Source organism: Lacerta agilis, chromosome 14, assembly GCF_009819535.1.
Source record: "Lacerta agilis isolate rLacAgi1 chromosome 14, rLacAgi1.pri, whole genome shotgun sequence".
NCBI lineage: Eukaryota > Metazoa > Chordata > Lepidosauria > Squamata > Lacertidae > Lacerta > Lacerta agilis.
The window spans coordinates 25,510,554-25,534,195 of NC_046325.1; the positions used below are offsets into that span (position 1 = coordinate 25,510,554).

The following is a 23,642-nucleotide window of genomic DNA, read 5'->3' on the forward strand; positions in this document are numbered from 1 at the left end:
GCTCACACCATGGTGATGATGCTTGTTCTCTTCCCAGCATCCCTTTCTTACAGTGGTTCGATAACTTGCAACCTTGGCTCTCCAGATTTTCCCAACTACCACCCCCTTCATCCCTAACCATTAGGCTAAGGGGGCTGATGGGAGCTGGAATCTGACATCATGTGGGAAAACTGACCTACTGGACTGGTGCAAAGGCAGTTAGTTTTTTAAAAAAACATTCAAACGGTTCAGGAAATTCAGAAAAAAATCCGCAACTTTTTTAACAGCCAAGATAAAGCGGTTAGGACGTTCTTGTTTCTATGTACTTTACAATTACAGCCAGTTGTGACGGAGGATTCAAAAACGCCTGTGGGTTTCTCTTTGTATGATGTATCTTGGCTGATTAACAAGTGGCTTGTTTCTGCTTTTAGAAAGACCTAGTCACCTGGTCAAAAGGAGGGAGGATTTAGGTTCATTGAGGAATCCAGTGAATAAGCCTTGCAGGATGAAGGCGAGGAGACAGGGACAAACCAATGCCTTACACAGGAGGCAAAAGATTTTTTTCCAACAGGAAGCTCCCGTTATATAATATAAGCATCTTAGAACATACCATATGAGAAGATTCCTGGGGAGGGAAGAAACTCCTCAAGTAGGAACGGTGCATAGAGTTCCCCACGGGGGACAGCCAATCCCTGCAAAGGTCGATGTTGCCATCCATCAGCTGGTCTGCCAAACAGGCTATGCAACTGAGCTCCACATGGGGAACCCAAGGGCTCAGCCAATCCCTAGAGAAAGCAGCTTGGCCAGCCCCTTTGCCCAGTGCTTCAGAAGGGTTGAGCACAGTGTTTTCAGAGAGATCTGCACACTGCTTCCCTACGCAAGGCCTTCTGATAGGTGGGTAGAACAACATACCTGCCAATAATCTGAAATTGACAGGGAGGAGTTGGGGCAAATAAAGATCTAGCTGACTGGGCCAAAACGTTCCCCATTCCTGTTCCCAAAGATGACAAGAGAAGAGCTAGACCAGAAATTCCTGATACACAAAATATGGATGAACAAGCAATCCTCTCCTGGTGCCCTCTGCTGTAATTTTTTGTTTCTTTGTTTAAAATGTGACTTTATTTAAGAAAAAAGCCTCCTGAACCTTTCCACAAGAATGTAAGCAACAGGCACATAAGTTAACAGCATAGAAAGGGGGAAGCCTAGCAGCTGCTAAAGGGTGACACTTACAAGCCTCTGGCATCAAAACAAACTTCTGGCCTGGCTGAGATTTCAGCCCCCCTTTTAACAGAGCAGGTTCTATGGAAGACTGCAAGGGGGGAACACAGCGTTTAATTCCTTTGTGCCCGTGCTACTCATTATCTATGGCGTGAAGACTTGCTGCCCATAGAAGTGTTGAGGGAAGAGGTGGGAGAATCCTGAGTGTCCAAGCCAGTGTTTTGGGGCCCCCAATGTCCAGTGTTTGGCTGCAGCGTGAGACAGCATATCTGTCATGCGCAGAAAGGATCATGTGGTGGAGCGGAAGGCATGCAGGCCGACAGACACTTAAGAATTAAGGCAGGGATGGAGTTGCCTGTCTGTTTCCGTCTACAGCAGCTTGAAGCCTTTTGGAGGGCCACACACACACAGAGAGAGAGATTGCATGCAGCAAAAAACAATTAAAAAAGAAACAAAAAAACCTCCTTTTGGAATGCCATGGCTAGCCTGCTTCTTCCTTTTTTTTCCTTCGCCCCTTTCTGGTATAAAGTACATAAAGTCACGTTCTGTTTGGGACCTTACAGGCAGCCCGTTGTAGCTAGAGATTCTCTTGATTCTGGGCAAGGCTAAAGAGAACGTTCTGCTCTTCAGATGAAAGGCGTACAAAGGTCCGAACATTACAGCATCCCAACAGCAAAATGTAACAATGGCTCTAGGGTGGGGAGGCAGGGGGCAAGGAGTGCAGCAGCTAAGAGATTCAAATCACTGAGCTGCTCCCCAGCAAAAGGGAAAGGAGGAGGAGGAGGAGGGTAGAAGCGAGCTGGAAGGCACCTGGGATTTGTCTGACAGGAGACACGTCCTACAAGGAAAGAGAACAAAATGTTTCCTAGGTATGGTCTTCTCAACCCTTAACTGACAGTGACCACCACTGGATCCACCTTACTCAGACCACGAGTTCACAAACTTTGTTTTTCCTCTTTCACTCTTCTGAAATATTATGTCCTTTCTCCCTGCCACCAATGTGGCTTTGGTCCGTCTGAAAAATGGGAGGATCTTTCCATGGCCTTCATACGTTGTCAAGCTGCCGCTCCTGGTTCATTTTCTGGAAGAAGGCCTTGCCAAATTCATATGTGCTGATCATGATGGCGCAGGCGGGGGCCACCTTGATCACCCGAGGCAGGAAACCTGTGGGCAATTTTGGCAGGGGGAAGGAGAGAAGAATAAACAAACCTGTCAGACGGGCTGGGAAGAAGGAAACGGAGCAGGACTGCCTACGTTCAATAATTTATCCCACCTCCATGGTGCATGGTTTGCTGCCTGCTCTAATAAGAGCGTGCAAGTGCTTGGCCAGCTTCTGAATTTGGCACACATGCGACCCACACACAACACATTGCTGTGTTCAAAGTATGGGGAATCTTTTTAAAGTGCAATAGAGCTACAGGGAAATGAGGCTGCGATGGAACAGAATGCCCAACTTTCTAGGGGGGGTGTTAGTTGAGAGATTTCAACCATAGTCTTATAGATACAAATCTCATCCTCTACTTATTGGGATCTGCTGGTGAAGGGCGAGTAATACTACTATTCTATAGCGGTTCTGTCGCACAGCACAGAGAATGGCAAGCAGTAAACGGTAATGTTAAGTCACCTGCAAAGAGTCCTCGGGTGCCAGATTCTGCTCGAATCTTCTGCATAAGCAGCCAGGTGGAGGAGGATCTGGGAGTAGCAACTGAGCAGGGAGAGAAAGTATATGACATTATGTAGTTCACATTTTTATTCCTTGCTTCTCTTTTCACTTGCAGCAGCCATAACAAAAAAGTTAGCCAGGCTTAATGATAGCAGCCCCAGGTAGCTTCCCGCGCCTCACCTTGGAGTGTCTCCATGTCTCCCAGCTGAATTTGTCGCTGGGTCTTCACCACGTCAAAGGGCAGCGTCAGGATAGCAGCCACCTGGGGAACAGGAAGGGCCATCTATTAGCCATCACTACTAGCAAGATTCTTCCCTTGGCTCGAGGCAAAGCACTCTCCTTTGTCTAAGGGGGTGGGGAAGTTAGGGCCTCCTTTACCACTCTACTTGCCTAAATGTTTGCAAAGAAAAGAGGTGGGAAATAGAGGGGAGGGAAAGAGCTGTTGCGCTGAAACGGGGAGGAGCTCTGAAGAAAAGCACCCCGTTTTGGAGCAGGTAGGAATGGAATTGGCAGTGCCTCCAACACCCAAAGGGGACAAAGTTTTCTGAATCTGCATAAATCCGTGCCCCCCTTGGAGTGAATGGGAGAAGATAAAAGCCATTTTAAGTACCCTCCTTCAATGATAAAGAATCTACTGTTCAGAATGCACACGGAGAAGGAAAAATGGTTTGTGATAAGTACAGTGGTACCTCGGGTTACAAACACCTCGGGTTACAAAGACTTCGGGTTACAGACTCTGCTAACCCGGAAGTAGTACCTCGGGTTAAGAACTTTGCCCCAGGATGAGAACAGAAATCACACGGCGGCGGCAGGAGGCCCCATTAGCTAAAGTGGTATCTCAGGTTAAGAACGGTTTCAGGTTAAGAACGGACCGTCGGAACGAATAAATTCATAACCAGAGGTACCACTGTAATGGTAAAGGCCCTATGTGTGCATCAGGAATAGAATTATAGAATTGTAGAGTTGGAAGGGACCCCATGGATAATCTAGTCCAACCCTCTGCAATGCAGGAATATGTATCCATATGGGTATTAAGCCTGTGACCTTGGTGTTATCTGTACCGTGCTCCAACCAACGGAGCTAACCAGCAAGTCCACACCCATGGCTCCACCCAGTTTTCCTCCTGGCTCCACCCACCACTGGAATGCAGCCTTCAGAACATTATTCTTGACCAGATTGAAGAATGTTCCCTACTCCTGAGGTGCATCATTAAAATCTGTCACATTAGCTACATTTTACCAATGCTGCAAATACACCATTTGTTCCCATCACTGAGCTAAGAAGGCCGGTGCTTAACAATAAGCAGCATGCTAACATTCACTTCTGCTGACCAACACGGAAGAAATAAAGAAAGAAGGCCACCATCTTTACAGCCTTCCTGGCTGCAGAAAGCGGACTTGTTATGAGGCTCCCGGAGTCACAGTCACACAGGAGATTGCTCAGCAGGCCACTCTGCCTCACATCGCCCTCTGGTTGGGCAACCTCTCAAGGCCACTGGAAAGAACTATCAAGCGCCGGCACTCACCGTGCCAGAAATGGCACCAGCCGCAAAGCTGACCATGAAGGTGGCCTCGGTAAGACAGAATCGGGTGCACAACAAGTCCTTCACCAGTTCATAGTTATACCAGTACAGAGCTGTGGGGGGGAAAGAGGAAGAGACAGATTGTCAAAGGAGGGAGGGGAACTGCAGGCCGCAGAAAGCTGAATGTGCTTCCTTTTTGGTAGTGGGGGGAAGGTGTGCTTGCTTGCTAGAGCTGCAGCTCTACCCCTCTCTGTCCAGAATCCCTGTGTGTGACCCTTTGCCCAGATCTAACGGTAATATTTATTTGTTCAGAGGAATTCATATGCCAAGCTTCATAATGGCAGGGCAGTTCCACAAAGCAGGGGTGTTAAAACTCTTATCGGGGCTCTGGATTCACTCAGACATGCCAAGCCATATGCTATCGGTGAAGGCAAAAGAGACCCACACACCATCTAGTGTGTCTATCTCCAAGTAGGAATGGACCGTATTTCTCCACCCCCTGCAATAGCAGGATATCCTGGGCAATGGACAGGTATTTGTCCAATCCCTTTTTTAAAAATCCACATTGGTGGAGATTCTGCAACTTTCATGGGTAATATAAGGTAACAATGCACTGCTGTCCTTAAGACGCTGTACTCAATAATAAGTTGTAGATGAACCCTTTTGAGGGGTGAGAACAGTCTCATTTTGTTGGTATCTTGAAAGCAGCCGCCTTGCATAACCTTTGCTCAGAAAACGAAACATGCCTAGCTCCTCCCAGATGTCCGTATGCAACGTCTTCCAAACCCTCTTGTTACTGCTCTCTGCTCCCTTCCCTGTGTCGCTTCCATACCTGAGAAGGGAACATCCCGCAGAACTGTGGGCCCCCAGCCCCTCCAGAGAGAGAACCATCCGTCCTGGGCCACAGCAGTCTGGATGCAGACACGCAGTTCCCGGTAGCTCAGCTGTCGGGATTGCATCTTTGTTCGGATGAGTTCCAAGGGGCTGATCACTGTCACTGCACCCACTAGGGAAGAGAGATCAGAGCAGCACATGAAATCAAGCCCCAGTTTAATCAAGGCAGTTCCACTGCAAAGACCAAATGGAAGACACGTGCATGCAGAAGAGCTGACTGGCAGTCATCGATTACAATGCCATTGGCATGTAAACTGAGGAAGCCTTTAGGTGCCTGGGCGTTGGAAAATGTGAGAACTGAAGTAGTAGGTTTCACTGAAATGCCATCTAGCTCAGTATTCCAGCTTCCCCCTGGTCAGTAAGATCTGACAAGGTAGCAATGAGTAGGGTAGGAATCTGATTTTTCAACCCTGTTCCTAGTCATTCAGATCTAGGATCCAAAAGCTAGCTTATATCTGAACATAGAGACTGCAATTCTGGCTGTCAAAAATAGATTTTTTTGGGGGGGGGAGAGAAAGAAGAGTTGGCGGAGATCTGCCCTGAATAATTGTTCATTTGTGGTGCTGGTGGTGAACAGAAAAAGCACTGAATGGCTCAGGGAGGTTTCTAAGGAAGGCATAATTGCAGCATCTATCCTGGTTTTACATCTTACACATCCACTCCTGTAACCTGCCGTCATATTGCCATCTCTCAACATGGTCTATTTTTTGAGAAGGGGTGGTGGTGGAAGGATGGTGCCCACCTGCACTTTGGTTCCCCTCTCCCAGTATCCTGCAGGAACTGTCAGTCTCTCCATCTCACTCCCTCCCTCCCTCGCTCCTACTTCTGAAGCTCGTTCAGCAAAATCTCTTTCATACAAGCTAACAATAATGGTTTCCCTCCTGATATATTTCCATCCATCCAGTGGTAAGGCAGCCCCTTCTCCTTTCTTGACTCAAAACAAGACGTATGTCCACCCTTCCATACCTGTGTACTTTAGATGCACAGCAGCTAGGGTCTTTTGGGACAGCCAATGCGGTGCACTCCAGATCTTATTGGACTACAGTTCCCAGCAGCCTCAGCCAGAATGGCCAATGGTCAGGCATGATGGGAGTAGTAGTCCAAAACATATGGAAGGCACCACGTCCGCTTCCTGCCTTGAGCATTTATATGGCGCATGTAATTCAAACCTCTAAAATGCTTCCAAACATCCTATTCTCCAGGAAACCCCTTTTTCTAAACATAAAGTCTCCCAAAAAATGGAGATTGGCATCTACAAACACTAGGGAAATAATGAGTACAGGTGTCCCCCCATTTATGTTCTGGGCCCCCACACACTTAAGTGAAAATTCTGTAAGTGGGGAGCACTCTCTAAACACCATTTAAACACCCTCTCGCTCCAATCCAGACCGAAAATAATGTATCCAAAAATATCCACAATTAGAACTGAAGCTTTGGGCATGGCTGGAGGCTGGGAAGAGAAGCCGCTGCTGCCACACGCCATCTGCTGTTAGGCAGGGAGGCCGAGCAGCTTAAACAAAGCCCAGCTGTGCTTCCAGTCTCTTTGGGGCTTCCTTTGCCCTCACTGATGTCGTCTTCTGGCTTTGGGGGTGGTCTCCTTGCAAGCAACAAGGGCTCTCCAGCTCTCTCTCTCTCTCGCCATTTCCAGGTTCAAATTGAATTACTGTATTTGTTTGTTTCCTAGCACCGCGAATATACAGGGAGGGACGACGCCTGTATTCTGAAAAGCTAGTGGTTTACAATATGTGCATTTACTGTATTTTTCAGTGTATAAGACTATATTTCCCCCAAAATTTAAGTTTAAAATTGGGGGGGGGGGGTTCGTCTTATACATGGAATGTTGCAATTATTTATTTCTAAATTTTGGGCTCAAAAAATAGGGGTTGTCTTAAACATAGGGGCATCTTGTACACGGAAAAATACGGTAATTAAAAGCAGAAAGGCAGGCTGCTCCTGCAAGTATACAAACACAGGAGAAGTGATACTCACATCTAGCAACAGCTCCAGCCACTAGTGGTATGTACCGTGCCTGGCTGTCCAACTTGGCACGCAATAAATCGCGCAGTTGATCGTAGCTAGTGAAGTAGATCACAGTGGCAGGGACAGCCATCACCCTGTTAAAAAGTTGTGGGTATTAAGCGCCAGGGTCCCATAAAGTACAGTGTGCATGCCCGTGTAGAACCCAACTACTTCCAATGCCAATGCGCTGCAAATCTGACATTGCTCATAAGCCCCTCAAGAATTCTGATCAGTGAGCAGTGCTGAGAGAAAGCAGCAAAGAAACAAGAGACTGGAGATCTCCCTTCTCCCTTCTTTACCTTGGCAGGAAGCTTCCACACCTTTCACTGGGTTACTTTATATGCTGTAAAACTGTGCTTGTTGCTTCTAAATCATGTAATCGCCCAAAGGTGGCTTTCTGGGGAGTACATGCCCGTGCTGCACGTTCAAGCACACGTGTGCAGAGACACACTAGCAGACCAGACAACGGAGTGTGACCACCAGGCTTCCTTCTTGAATCTATTCCCTAATTCAATGTTTTTGGGGATGTGGAACACTTCAAAGGCAGTACAGGATCTGCTTGGAAAGCAAACTGATGGGAATCATACATTACAATAAAAACGATAAAATGTTAATAGTCCCCACCTGATATCATATGTAACATGAAGTGTGTGGCACATAGGGGGAAGGCTGGATTGGATGTGCAACTGAGATCTCTGTGGGAAACTTGAATGTGTAGCCAACCCCTGCAAAAACAGCTTTGCCAGCCCTATGCTTGGCACCAGCAAGACCCCTTGCGCTGCTGTTCCCAAGCACTGGGCAGAGAGCTGACTGTGGACACTTGGGAAGCGGAGCATAAGGGACTTGGGCATGTGAGGCGGGACAACCCACATGTCAATCATCTGACATCATAATGACACCACATGAGTGACAGGTAGGCCGTCCCACCCAGTCAGCCTATGGGGGTGGGGGCAGATGAAGATCTGGTCTTCCAGGCTGAAAAGGTTCCTCACCCACTGTTTAAAATGAAAGTAACCGTGTTACCCCCCGAGATTGTGCACCTTGGGATGTAAATTTAATTGCATGTAACTTATGTCCATACTCACAGGGTGGGTGGAAGGCCGCTCCATAAGGATCGGATGCCCTCATAGCGTATTATCTTCACAAAAGCGTCCTGGAAGAAACGAGAGGCAAGGGCGGACATTGAAGGAGAGAGCAGTTGGTTGGAATAAAACCCTGAAGCTGAGCCACACTGCTGAACGAGAAGTCATACGAAAACCCCTGTAATGAGCTCCCAAGAGGCCTGGTTCTCACAAGGAAAAAAACCCCAGCTTTGGCAGGGAAGCAGCTACAGGGGCGGATAAGGGAGCAGCAGAAAGGGGTGCTTAACCCTTTCCCAACCCACCCCTTCATTGCTCCAAACTGCCCTGCATAGAAGAAGCTTCTCTTTCCTCATCTCCCACAGGGTCACATGGGCACCTGCACCTGCATATACTCCTGGAACTGCACAGGATTTGGTTTTATCCCAGAACAAAGAACAAACCTTGGCTACAGATCGCAGAATCACAGTTGGAAGGGGACCTGTGGACCATCTTGTCCGACCCCCTGCAATGCAGGAATATGTGGCTGTCCCATATGGGGATCGAACCTGCAACCTTGGTGTTATCAGCACCGTGCTCTAACTAACTGAGCTATCCTGGCTGATGGGAGGGAGCAGCACACCTAACCCCCTCCAGTTTCCTACTTCGCATCACCTTAGGAGGGTGTAGACAGTCACGCCTCAGGTCAACCCCAGCCATACCCTTACAAGTCCCTAAAGCAATTTATCTAGAAGCCTTTTTATATATTTAATGGGGTTGGGGGATAGCAACCTAATCTATGTCTTTGCCACATTTTCAGTCACCCACCCTCCACCTGGGTTATATACCCAATTCAAACTGCAAGGCCTTCCAGCTGGGAGATGGCACAGCCCTTCATCACGCAGAACCTTACCAAAGTGCCTGTGAAGCGAGTAGGCGTCTTATACCAGGCTGTGCAGCTGTTTCCATTCTGACACACATATAGGTGGTCCATGAGGCCATTGCAGTAAAGGAAACATTTCCCTGCGGAGGACAGGGAGACAAGAAGGAACAGCACTCAGAGGAGGGCGGGGGCTGTTTTATCACCAGAAATCAGGTGTTCTCAACTGCTCCCTTATTTCCAATTTGTCACCTGCTCCTGAACACACGTGCCTGTCAATCCCAGGCTCATGCTGAATCCTTCAGCAGTAATGCTTTTTTTTAAAATAGTTACAATTATTAGTGTCTCATACTGTATTTCCAATGTTGTTGTTTTTGCTTTATGAACTGTTACACAGGGTGGCCAAATAAATATCAAACACTTTCATTTTTAAATGCAGTGTAGTGTTTCTGGATGGATTTGCATTCAGAACAGTGGAATATAATATAATAAATAAATAATAGTAAAAAGCAGTTTTCCTCATTCTTGGATCCTGCTGAAAACTCCTCCCGGCTTTGGGAATTTCTGTACCAAAACCAAAGTTATCCATCTCTCAGACGTATTCCTAGTGTGACAATCTAGCAGGATGTGATAAAAGACAGCTAGACTTTGTTTGTCCCAAGATCTAATTATCAGAGAGAGTTTTCTGGTTCCATTCTCAGCTTTTGGTCATGAAGGACAGGTCAGTGGTTTTTTAAAAAAGGTATTTGTATCAATAATCATGGAATCCCTGTAGTAATGAATGTGCAAGTTAATTGGGTGCTGTATAAAACATCTATCGTCCATCTCAAGGCATTGAGAAGTTAGATGTTTTCAGACTTAAGTCATAGCAGATGCAATAGCCCCAAGAGCAGGTTGCAGAAGAAGATAAAACAGGCTGTTTTCACGAAGACAGAACTGTGTCCTCACAAATCTGAAATATGCTGGACATGCTACATTGGGGTTGTATACCCATGAAGCCATCATCTGCTCCCCAGAAGGCAACATCAGTGCCACCAGCCCCAACACACAGCTACTCCCTTCAACCAGATATAAATTAAAGGGATTAAAAAAAACAAAGAGACACAAAAGCTATGGGACATGGGAAGGAAAAGAAGGAGATGCACACAGAGGAGACAAAATGCTTGCAATAGTTAAAAATAGAAGGTGGGAACAGCTTTCTACCCACCAACACAACATGCAGTGCCAGATATATTCTGTGCTACCCAATGTTCAATTCAGCATGCAGCAATGCTCAGTTTTTGCTAAAAATAAACAGGCATTCTAGCTTGCATGGCTGCAGAGAAAAATGGAAAGGACTTTTCATATCCTTTGTTAGCAACAACAAAAAAGCACAAGAAAAGAGGTTCAAAACTGAAGATTTTGTGGAAGCAGAATGAATTATGTAAAATTAAAACATATCTGAAGACACTATTTATTATTTCTGATAAGAGAATTCGTAGCTGGGCAGAGGGGAATAATGTGCAGAATACACAAGGGCCCAATTACATGCATCTCAACTCCGGAGAGAGCTCACAGGACTGAGGAAGCTGCAGCCTTTTCACATGGAAGAGGTACTAAACAGGAGAATGCTGTTCTTTGATATAATGAGATGGTATCATTTTATGAGCCAGAGAGGGCATCTCTGGCTGCAGCAGTCCGAAACCCAAGCAATGGGGGACCACTGACAGTAAAAGGAGCATGTCAACATTTAATGACTGGCTAAGCTTGAAAACTGGTACTTTAGGGAGGTGGTTAGGGTAAAACCCTTACCCCTGATGTGCTGACTTTCTATCTGTGAGGAGAAAGCACTAACTTTCCATCTGTGAGGGAACGTTCAAATATTCAGGTCTTCCCCTGCAGTCTGAAGGGCCACAATGCACACTATATGTGCCAAGCTCACAAAAGTCACAACGCTACTTTGGACTCAAGAAGCTGCAGACTTGCACCAGCGTCTACGATGAGGTATTCATACAAATATCACACACTATGATGCCATGAAGCAGGCCCAAGGCAGAAATATTTAGATCAGCAGTGCCAAAAGGGACGAATTAGGCCATGCTCACCCCATCCAATGCATCTGAACAAGGATGGACAACTCGGTGAAACATGGGGAAGATGAAGTAACTTACTTGGTAGAACATAACAAGACAGGGAAATAAAATTGGTGGGCACCTCAAGTCATTCTCCCTGCACCCCGTCTCTGGGACATCAGGGATACCTTATTATTCTGATGTCCTGGTTTCAACCAAGACAGTGACGGCATGTTATGAAGGGCTACCACAGCTAATTTTACTTTTCTTGGCAGAGGAGATCTGCAGACATTAACACATCAAGAGAAGAAGGGGTAGGTAAGGTGCGCATGGGGATATTTGAGGAGAAGCCGACATGGTCATCCCCGCACAATTTGAGCCCTCACACGTTCTTTTGAAGGATCTGTGCCAGGAATACAATGAAGACAGATGAACACCAGCACCTCTGGTGAAGGAAGGAAAGGATCATTCTCCCTCGAGAGCTGGAAGGCAGGGGAAGGAAGAACAAGCTGCTCCCAGCACTCTCCTTTGGGAGCATGAACAGTATGCAAAGAGGAGCGCTGCTAGATCAGGCCAAAGGCCCATCTAGTCCCACATGGCTCTCACAGTAGCCAACCAGATGCTCATGGAAATAGTAAAGGGGTCAGAGCTGCATCCAAAGAGAATGGCAGCTTATATTGGGAAAGCATCTGATATACTCACATTTGGGCTGCTGAATGCTCCAGGGCATAGACTGTACTGAAAACACTGAAAAAGACATAACATGGAAATACTTAGAGAGAGGTGAGGGAGGAAGAACAGCTGAAGGGACATGAGGACCCTTAGTTGAGGCAGCGGCTAAGAAGTAGCTGTCTGGGGACTCTAGCTGCACAAAGATTGTGCAATACAGCCTGCAATACAGATTGTGATTTCCCCCATGCACCCGGCTATTTTTTAAAAATCCATAATTTTCTAGACCCAAATGGCTTGGGGCAACGATGGGAAACCCTGTGGCCTTTCAAATGTTGTTGAACTACAACTCCCATCATCCTTGATTGCTGGCGATGCTGGCAGAGGCTGATGAGAGTCAGAGTCCAAGAATATCTAGAAAGCCACAGGTTTTCTGGTAACCTGAGGAGGGCTTCCAACAGATATGGGGCACTGCTCCAAGGTAAGACATTGAGGATGGAAAGAGATGGATGGCTTAATGTTCATTGGGAAGGTTAAACAATTTTGTCAAGTGCCACTAACATACGGGCACAAGCCGGTTATGGGCTAAGCAAAATGACTCAAGGGGCCGTGGTTATCAAACCACTCAGCATGACACACTACAAAGCAAGCTACAGTCCAGTCCAGAGCCACTCACAATTAAGCCCTAGCAGTGCACTTCCTTTAAGGGTGAATTTTCATCATACGGGGAAAACAATACAGTCCTCCAGGCCCAGTACCACTTTGGAATGCAAGTGGGGAAAGTTGCAGGTCTGAATGCTTCCCCCAATCAAAAACTCTCTCGCTCTGGAAAACCAGCTCAGTGGGGGGGAAAGCTATTTGTGTGCAAGGGATTCTACTGGGTTGAGGGACAGCATTTAAACATGGAAGCCCCCACTCTCCGGTTGCATTCTGAAGTACAGTTCCAGAAAGCTCTGCACCAAGGGCTTTTCCTCAACTTTTAGGTTGGCTCCAAGCCCACAGAGCTTTTATGTATGTTAAAGCAGCTTTGAAACTTAAGGCAGCTGTCCAAGGCCAATGGCATCCAAGAGATGGGAAGGCTCCTCCCTAATGGCTTCCAGTCCAAAAAGGAAGAATTGCTTACCTTTAGAGAAAGGTGTCCTCTGAGCTTGCAATCTGATCTTCACCACATCCAAGGGTGTGACTGAAAGCACAACATGAAAGGGACTGTTTATATCAAGAGTTTTTTTAATGCTTGATGTTTTTAGAATACAGCACATTATACAGAACAGAACAGACATATGCCCAGTGACCCAGAGCTAGAGGATCAGAGAGAAGAGGGTTTGGATAGGTGCAGAGCAGCCACTAGGAAGATCACTAAAGATGCTTTCTGAATATAACACAATGTGAGGTTAAAATTTCCTTCATCTTGCTCCCCACTCACCTTATGAATGGGTGCATCTACTCTTGTGAGTGAGGGAAGGGGAAAGAAAGATATCAAACACTATGCTACCCCTACTCCTGCCAAGTAAGTTTAGAAGGTGTGGCAATGCACCTGGGTGAACCTGGCGAACTAGTATGTTGCTGTACTCTCGGATTATGTTTACTTGAAGGAAGGAATGGCAATGTACTGCTTGAACTCTCAAGGGAACCGCCCTGGAGCCTGGGAAATGAGTACAGGTACGGCAGCAGGGCTGGAAATATTTCCCTCCCCGAGAGGAGATTCTTCCACCTCCAGGTAAAGATTTTTGGATGCAAGAGTGATGTGTGCCTTCACTTTTTATTTAGAAGAAAGTGTGTTTCAACTACCAGAAGCTTGAGAAAAGCTGGACTAAGGACTGGTTCACAGGTGCACCATCTGACTTGCTAATGAACATGTGCATTGCCTCTAATGGGAAGTATTGTGGCAGAGGCAAAATGAAACTACTTGCCATGTTCGGTGGTCTCTTCACACATAACAGTCACCACCTAATGGCGCAGTACTTGAGTGATTAACATCACATGTGAACAGGGCCCAAATTGTTCAATCTAAGATACTATGACTGGGCACAAGAGAAGCAGTGCTCCCCTTGGTGCATCCCAATCAAACAATTAATGGCAAAAGGCTACTTTATACCATCCTAATCACACGGCCATGGTGTTGGTTGACAGTAAACAGGCCCAGTTTGCACAAGCGGCAAACCAGTTATGTAACTACTTCTCTACAGGTCCAGTTCCTTATTTTTCAATGAACACCCACATTTTCACAATCCCAGAGCGTAGACAAGGTGGCCAGCAGTGATGGGGCAGCAAAACATGAGGCATACACAGGAAGGAAAATGAGCCAGGCTAGTTGAAGCCGCATACAGAAGTGCAAACCACGCCTTCTAGTCACTGCACATTTTTGGTATGCATCCATGTCACTTGAACTGGCCCAGGAAAAACTGCAGAATAAATGCAGGGTACCTACCAAAAAGAGAGGTGAAGAGGGCCCCAGTTCCAGATGCCAGCATCTGCTGCATGGGGGTGATGCCCCCCTGCATATTCCCAGATGAATTTTCAGTCATTGTGCTGCTCATCTGTAAAACAACAATAGGGCCTGTCCTAAGTCAGCTACAACATGATTGCAGGAGCAATGCTTTCTATGGTAGCCATTTTAATGCTGCCGGTCTGCTCTATCTATCTATCTACCGTACTTTTCCGTGTATAGGACTAGATTTTTTTCTTTAAAAATTATGCTAAAAAGTGGGGGTCGTCTTATACATGGGTAGTGCATAGGGTGGACGTTTCGTTGGTTGCTGCCGCGGCTGTCAGTGGCCATCGGTCGTGTTATTGGTTGCCACGTCAATGGCTGGTATTGATTGGCTGATGCTGCAGCAATTGGGCGGGCGATTGGCATCTTCTGCCAGCGAGGGGACAGACGAGAGGCGGATTTTTGGACACGTGTGGGTGATCGATTTACGGCAACCCCCCCCAAAAAAGCTCAACAACTGTGTGTAATCCCCCCCCAAAGCTCAACAACTCTATGCCATGTCCCTCCATTTTATTAAATAGGGGGTGTCTTATACATGGAAAAGTACGGTATCAATCTAATAAAATATATACACCACTTGATTGTTAAAACCTCAAAGCAGTTTACCAAAAAATAAAAACCAGTTAAATTATCAGCAAAAACTGTTACAAACAACTATTTAAAACATTCAAAAAATTAAAATCAGCAATAAACTACTGTATTTATAAACTAAACAAGCATCTTCCTCTCTGGACTCAAACAGCGTCTGCGTATGTGCATCATCATCATCATCATCATCATTTTTACAGAAGTCCAGCAAAGCCTCTTAGAACATGGATAATGGTGCTCAAGCCTTTTCGCTTTGCAAAATTACTACAGTGCTTCACTATACAAGACATCACGACGATTTACAGGGGGGAAATGCAACCCCACCCCAAGAAAATAATGTTAATGGAAAGGCAGCTCAATAAGCTGTTTCTTCTAGCCTGAAAAATGTTTAAGCACCCTACCTTCAAAAGAGTATGATTCAAAAGGAATCTGAATTTGCAACCACAAAGGGCAGAATCACAAAAAATTACAGCTGTTATATTTACAGGCAGCTTACAAGTTGAGGTGCTCAACTACAGCAGTACAGTGAATTAGTGCCCATTGTTCAGTCTGCAGTCATTATTTTATAGCACAATCTTATATAGGATTATTCAGCCCTTGAGCTGCATGGGGTTTAGTTATAAACATGAAACTGACTTCCAAGTTTTCAGACGCCACAGGCAACTGACTAAATTATGCATGGTTCACAAGTGGGCTCTAATGTACTGGCGCATTCCTTGTGCCCAATCTCCTTGATTGCTGTCCAGACCTGCAAGAAACCCCACCCAACATGAGCTTTCACATCCAGTCCTAGTTGACAGCTATTATCTGCACAGCTACAGAAAGGGGTGAGGCTTCTCGACTGCACATGCTGCTTATACAATCAGCTTTTCAGAAGGGGGCAGGATGATGCTAGCTGGCAGTGATAAGCAAGAACCTCCAAGCTACTTGCAAAAGGGGTGGGATAAAACTCTTAACACCACCATCACCCTGCTTCATTTTGAATAGAGCCGTTCAGTGCGCAGGTTTCAGGGGGGAAAGTAGTACGGCATTCAATTATTTACAAAACTGAGAGTTTTGATTCTGGATAGAGCAACTGGGTTACAGAAGCAGAGCTGCCCATCAAATAACAATGGGAATAATATATTTGTTTTTCTATTGTTTTTTTAATGTAAATTTTAAAAATGCTGAAGCTATGCCACAGGCACGGCCCAAACCTCTACAAGCCAAGAAGCAGGTCAACACAGTGCAGGAAATAGTGTATGGTTTTGGAAAAGGAGACCCTCAAATTTCGGTTAAGAAATTGCATTTAGGCCTGTCTCCTATTCGTTTCTAATGAAACAGATTTTGAAACACCATCACTTCTATAGCACTTCTACATAGGGGGAACGTGCATTAGAATTCGTATCTCAGGTTATCAGCAAATTGGACAGGGCAGAAAGTACGCAAGTTATTTTGTGGTTGTCATGCCCTATTCCCTACTGTCCCTCTCACAATCTGAAGCTCACCAACAACATCTCTGTGCTATTGCAAGCTGATGGATTCATTCTGCATGCCTCCATTCTTTTGTTTCTATCCCACTACTTTAGCAGGGGTTCTTCCTCCCTTGTCTACACATACATGGTATGAGGAAGTGGAACAGACAGTCACTGTTTCTTCTCTCTCTCCTAGGGCAAACAGAGTGGCAGCCACAAGAGTTCCTCTCTGCATTCTTATCTCCAAGAGTCCAGAAAACAAAGACCTTAAATCACAAAGCCGATTAACCCCATGCACACTGCAATTTAATGATGTCTTTCAGCACTGCCGAAGATGAAGGTGGGTACAATTGGACGGATTACCCAGGTGCAACTGCTACTTGCCTAGGTGAGCAGCCAAGTGGCAAAGCTGCTCCAGCTCAACCCTCTGTGTGACGCCAGCCCCCAATAATTAAGTGAAAAGAAATCCCTTAAGCTCTTTATTGAGCTGGGATGTACATGACAGAAAACCCTCCGTTTCTTACCTTACCATGCTTTAACACACACTCAAGGCATTTTGCATGCAAGCCCAGCAGCCCAGAATTAACTGAATGAAGCTTCAAAAGCACATTCTGCCCTGGCAGGATCAGCTGGGCAGGGGGGAAATGTAGGCCACACCCAGTCCAGGGATGTCAGTATGCATCACAAATGCCCACAGAAGCAAAAGGAATTTGCACAAATACGGAACACTTTGTTGGGAGCTAGTACAGCATAGGATTTGTGTGAGTTGGTGGGCAAAATGGAGAGCTAGGCATCTTGCAATTTTTAAGAACAGCATCGTACTCTAGGCTGCACAACTTCAGGGTGCAGGTGTGGAAATAACTGAGTGCCTCTCTCTCGGCATAAACAAAGGTTCTAGCCTCCTTGATATTCAGTGTTCCCACATAATTCCATATGGAGGAACATTCAGTCAAGTAATTCCTCCTCCTGCAGCAGTGGTACAATGCAGACTGAGGTTTACTACTCCTTTGTTAAGGCAGAGGGGGGGATCACCCAATCACCTAATCCCCATCTCTAACTGTACAGCCAGTGTGGTGTAGTGGTTAGAGGATTGGACTAGAACTGGGAGACCATGGTTCTGCTGGAGTAACTGGACATAAGAAGAGGTTACTATACATCAGGAGCGCAAATCACCCCATGGGTCATATAATCATACCGTAGACACGCAGAGTTGAAAGGGACACAGAAGATCATCTAGTCCAACTCCATGCAATGCAGGAATATGCAGCAGTCCCATATGGGGATCGAACCTGCAACCTTGGCATTAATTATCAGCACCATGCTCTAACCAACTGAGCTATCCAGGACGAGCTAATCGCAGGTGCAAGGTCAAGCCAGTTGCTATGGTAATGGCTCAGTGCTCCAACAATATCTGTGATTAATGCATATCAGCTCAGTGGTGTCTGTTAGCCAGTTGGTTGTCCAGTATTACATCCTGAATTGCCAGGCTTATTTAGAGCAACACATACTTTGTACTTGCATGGATCTGTATGTATTTGTATCTGCAAATGCCTATAAACTGTGTATATCTATGTGCATAACTGTTTTACTGAGCCTTATTTTCTCAGCAACAGTAAACCATCTGAACCTTTCTGTTTCTGTGTGGTGACTGGTACTGGGAGCAACTTCCACTGTGTGGGTATCTCACCTGAGATTCAAAACAAAATCCCCGCTTGGCCATGAAGCTCACCGGGTGACATGGGGCCAGTCACAGTCTCTCAGCTTAACTTACCTCAGGGTTGTGAAACAAAACAAGGAGGAAGAGAGCCATATACTCATTGGAGGAAAAGGTAGGCTATAACTGCAATCAATCAACTCAGAGATGGGACAGGTTATATTTTTTAAAAATCCTAACACATGCTCATTCATTTTTCCTTGAAAACTAACTACATATGGAAACACATGCAACACACTTCCAAAATGGGCCACGAGCCAGTTGCACTTTGCGGCTGGCAACAGGTCTTTTGCGACTGGATGGAGATGTCTGGGCGCCACCTTTGGCACCTAGCATCTCCACCTGCCTGGCTGCAGTCAACTGGTCTGCCAAGTACTGCAGCAGGAAAAGACGTACACTACCTTGAAGAACACCTGATTTGCCAGCAATTTTTTTTTTTAAATTCCACTGCCGCACAACTCAGATGATCCTGGGGGGGGGGGGGGAGCGTGGCAGCAAAACAAGATGGCGCCTAAACATGTTGCCTCTACAACCTCCACATGGCTCCTAGTTTTCCTATGCCAGTTTCTAACACTGGTTCAGGCTCCTACCTGATAATCAAACTCTCCCCAGCCACACCCCCTCTCAAGGCTGTTCCTTCCTTGAGTGTTTGCTGGGCTGGAAGGTGCCTGGTTAGAGAAACTAACCTACCATATCAAGGTAGGTTAGTAGGTTGAGATTCATTTATTCTGGCCACTTTTGCCTCTGGCTCCACCTACTGCAAGGACAGAGTTTCTCAAACTTGTGTCCCCAGCTGTTGTTGGACTACAACATGCATCACCCCTGACCACTGATCCTGCTAACTAGGGATGATGAGAGTTGTAGTCCAACAACAGCTGGGGACACAAGTTTGAGAAACACTGCACTAGAGTATAGCCCCCGCAAAGGCTGCCCAGAAAGGAATGTGGTGCTTGGACTGAAAAAAGTTCCCTATGAAGCGAAAGATGTCAGCTCAGCCAGAAATCGTCACTGGGTAGTAGTTACGCAAGGTGTGCTAGAGATCTATAGCAGACAATTCTCAGCATCCTGAAAATGCTACAATTCCCTGGCTTATCTGGGGAAATCTTTAATAACAGTTTGTAGATAATCTCCAAGTCAAAAATTGGTTTAACATACCTAGGATCTGGTGTTTAAATCACCAAACTTGTTTCCACTGGTTGTTCAAAGTGAGGAAGTTGGAAAGGTGCTGGTATATTTAAAATAAGCCTTCTCTCTCTATCTCATATTTGAGCCCCAAATTATATTCAGATTCTTATTTGTTAAATCAGCAAAATCATTTGTTCTGCCATAAGATCATGTTCCAAAAGAGCAATAATCAGGACTAGATGACAAGCTTAGAGGTTTTTAAAAGCACAAATTCACTATGAGATCTGAAAAAGCAATTAGATTTTGCAACTCATGCAGGCTTTCTAGACATTGTACCCCAGCTTGTCCCACCTATAAATAAATAACTTTTCCCTCACAGCTTCCAAAGGTTTCTAGACACTTCTGCAATCTTTAATAACAGCAATAAAAATAAGTTCATCTTTCTACACGATAAAAGACAAAGTTGTGCTACCAAGCATATTAAACATTTATTCTATAGTCAAGGGTCAAGGAACAATTATGCAGTGACTTTGACTGATACTGGCTCAGATCCCAGCAAAAGCATGCTTCTCTAGTCCTGACCTCCAAATGTCTCAACTGTAACATAACTTAAAGCTCATTGACTATTTGGAGGCCACACAAATACTGATCTCAACTATAAAGCCTCTCCTAAACCATACGCCACTTAAAAATTACAGAAGCATGCACCCAGCCAGATATATCTGCTTTTCTCCCTTCCATTCTACCGGTAGTTGCCACATACCTTAATATTTCCTCCTTCCTCTTCCTCTCTCTTACACACAGTGCCTCATTTCTCAGTATCTAGAGCAGGTGTGAGAACTGTGATCTATTGGTGGACTACAGGTCAGTTTTTGATAACTTATAGCCTGCAGTTTGCTGGGATTTTTCCAAGGGATATTGGACTACGTGGATCTATATCTGATCTAATAACCTGCTTATGTTTTTTTAAGGAAGGATGCATCCTTACCATCACATTAGATAGATTACTTACTGCCTTAACTGTTAAAAGATCTGGAGAATGCACTTAACACATCGTTGGAATACAGAGGCTAGGAAGATGAAAAGGTAGACCACACAAAACTACTTATCTAGCTGTACAGTGGTACCCCGCTAGACGAATGCCTCGCAAGACGAAAAACTCGCTAGACGAAGGCATTCGTCTAGCGGAAGGCTGCCCCGCAAGACGAAAAAGTCTATGGGGCTGCCTCGCAAGACGAAAAATTTTCGTCTTTTTTTTTTTTCTTTTCGTTTTGCGGAGCGCGGCTGTCATTGCCGCTCCGCAAGACGAAAAACCCGCTAGACGAAAATTTTCGCAGAACGAATTATTTTCGTCTAGCGGGGCACCACTGTACATGAACACCTTCATTCCAGAGGCAGATTAACAGTTCTCAAACCATGTATTCAAAGAACACTGGGGGGAGGGGGAGGTTGCATTTCCCAGCATACATGTCTAGGCACACCGCTTGCATAAGAAATTATGTATCAGTACTTTAAAAATGAAAGACTCCGTTATTTAATAGCACTAAAAAAAAGCACCACCCAACCACAACCCCATTTTTTACCAGCTACCAAAAGAAATCTAACAGCCCATTCCCTACCCCCGCCATATGTCATTATATAAAGGAAGCCTGAGTGATTATTCTAGTTTTTAGGATACAAACAGTAACTATTGTACAACCATCCTTGCCTCACTGCTCCAGGCATAATCCTCACTTTTCAAGATACATTCCTTCCCACCTATCTTTTTACCAAAGGGGTTTCCATCTTTCGCTGCACATTTTGTCTTACCAAAGAGGTTTAAACAGGTTAACAATCTTAAGATTGGTAATAAGATGTTATTTTTTGACACTTGGATGTTAAAAGATATAAATTGTGTTTTTGTTTAAGTTTGATATGTAGTAAGATGTAGGAGATAAGTTAAATTTTGGATATAGTATTAAGAAGAGATGAAGTTACTAAAGTAAATTGGTATTGAATGCAGTCAAGAGAATGGGGGAAGCCCCCACATAAGATTTGAAATTCGAAATTCAATAAGCATGTTGTGATTTAATGTCGGCGTGTTAGGTGATAGGTATGTATAAGTTTTCTTTTTTCTTCCTTTAGTGTTTGTTTTTTTTCTTCTTTTTAATGTAATTGTATCTGTATTGTGTATTTGTTGTGTTTTTGTTGTTTATTGTGGAAAATCAATAAAATTTCTTTTAAAAAAAAAATTAAACAGGTTAACAAACTCCAAGCTGAGTCCCCACTCACAGGTTTCCATGTTGTTTGGGGCTCAGTATGAAGCAGCTGCAGCTGGCTGCACTAGCTCTGTGATCACCACAGATCGAGCTTCTTCTTCTAGCTGCCACACACCTTAAGCAGGCATAGGAAGTAGAACAGATATTGTTCCTCCCTCTTATGGAACCTAGTTATATCACCAGTGAGGATGGCAATCTGGACTCAGGCAGCAAGCTTCCAATTCTGCACTCCTTCTACACACCGGGATAGAGAAGATTTGGATGCTTTGAGGAACAAAATCCGCACAGCACCCCTCTTTCCCATTTTGTGTCAAGGCTTGGGCCCTATCAAGCATGCTACCCCTTCATTAAAAGGCTGGAAATGAGAAATATTAAACCTTGGCAAGTTAATGGCTTACTTGGACTTCATAATTCCGCCGTTTGAAGGGTTGACAACCAGGTTTTATTTACAGGTTCTGATTAATCCTGTTTTACTTTTCATTACATTTGTCATATGGGGGGACACAAAATTTATGCTGTGACAACTTATGGCTTTTCTTTTATTTCATATTGTGATGACATACAGTTTAAGCAATACACTTCAATGGGGCATGGGGAGGGAAGGCAAAATGCCCCTTTTACATTTTTTAAAGCAAATTATACAAAATATACAAGAATTGTTCAATGACATCAATACTGCACTTAAATACTACATTTAAATACTGCACTTAAATACTACAATGATACAAATACTAGAACAATCCTGAATGTTGCAACACACATCCCACGTACCAACAAGTAAATAAAAGTCTAGCCAAATATTATCACTATTTAACATACATTCACTATATATATTCCTGGAATCATGTTTACACCGTTGGTAAATCTGTTTAATTTCCTTTTGAAGTCGTAACCCATCTACAGTAAATTCACTTTTTAAAACAAAACAAAACACGAAGCAAGTGTTCCTCTTCTCTTTTAATTGATCTGATAAATTCGTGCTGAGCATGCCCAACAAGGGCTCCTGATTCATAAGGGCTCGATCAAACCTCCATGTTCAGGCGCAGTATACCTGGAGTACTAGGAGCATGAGAATGAGGGAGAGTCCGTCACCTTCCCGCCTCGCCTGCGGTTTTTTAAGGAGAAATCTGCATGGCCGCTGCTACAAGCTGGATCCTGGTCTTGATGAGCCCTTCGCCTGATCCAAGTGGGCTCCTTCTCCTCGTCCTCCTCCAGGTGGGCTCCTTATTCTTCCTTCTTCCTCCTCGTCCTCCTCCGCTGCTCAACCCTCACCGCCACCCACTCTCACCGGGGCAGAAAGGCAGCCCTCCCACCCCCCACCCTAACACAGACCGACACACAGACACAGACGACCTACCCCGCCGCCATCTCTCCCACCCTCTCTCCCCCAGCACAGGCCCGCCACGGGGCCTCCACTCACCTACTCATCCCAACCACGTGCTGCTCGTCTCCCAGCTCCGTCCAGGAACGACGGGCGCCCTCGGGAAGGCCCAGCGCGAACCCAAAACAACGGCGCCTTTCAGGAAGCCCATTTGCCGCCTTCTCGGGCCTTTTTTATTTTTTTTAAAAAAGAAAGAAACGGATCGCGGCGGCTTTTGAAACCGAGGCACCAGAAGGAAACCCCCTTCAGGACCGAGGACTCAGAGGACGGGACGTCGTCCCGTCACTGCAGCCGCCCCGGAAGTGGATCCAGCAGTACTTCCTGTACAATGTGATGGGAGGGGCGGAGGGAGATCTCGCGCGGGTCTGTCTTAACCCCCCCCCCGCGCGCGCCCGCAGGTCTGTGATGCAATCGGCTGTGCCTCGTGCCGAAAAAGGGGCGGGGCTTTAACGCGCCACCCTCTGAGGTTGGGGTTTTGTGGGGGGGGGGGTTTGAAAGCGCCCAACGGTTTATCTGGCTCGAGCCTCGCTCGCCGTTCTTTTGTTGCTGTCAGCGTGGTTCGCGCTCAGTTAGGCGGGCAAAGGCAGCTAGGCGTAATGGAGGTTTAAGGCCCAGCACTTGGAGGTGGTTTCTCCTCAGCCTTGCGCGGCTCATAATTCTGACTTAGCCCTCCCTCTC

General features: G+C 45.6%; 1 protein-coding gene across 2 annotated transcripts; it reads right to left on the minus strand.

Annotated features, from left to right (window-relative positions):
• Window positions 1-1,745: 1,745 nt before the first annotated feature.
• Window positions 1,746-23,283, minus strand: SLC25A39 (solute carrier family 25 member 39). 2 transcript variants are annotated; one of them, XM_033169119.1, is made up of 12 exons: window positions 23,004-23,282; window positions 14,382-14,490; window positions 13,077-13,136; window positions 11,987-12,031; window positions 9,267-9,376; window positions 8,381-8,448; window positions 7,266-7,390; window positions 5,215-5,388; window positions 4,386-4,495; window positions 3,041-3,122; window positions 2,822-2,902; window positions 1,746-2,361 (listed from the first exon to the last, which is right to left on the minus strand). In XM_033169119.1, the coding sequence occupies exons 2-12, from the start codon at window positions 14,488-14,490 to the stop codon at window positions 2,243-2,245; spliced, it is 1,083 nt and encodes a 360-aa protein (XP_033025010.1). In that variant the 5' UTR covers window positions 23,004-23,282; the 3' UTR covers window positions 1,746-2,242. The 2 variants fall into 2 exon arrangements, with proteins under 2 accessions (XP_033025010.1, XP_033025011.1); XM_033169120.1 differs by lacking the exon at window positions 11,987-12,031 and having other exon boundaries at window positions 23,004-23,283.
• Between the last annotated feature and the right edge of the window lie 359 nt (window positions 23,284-23,642).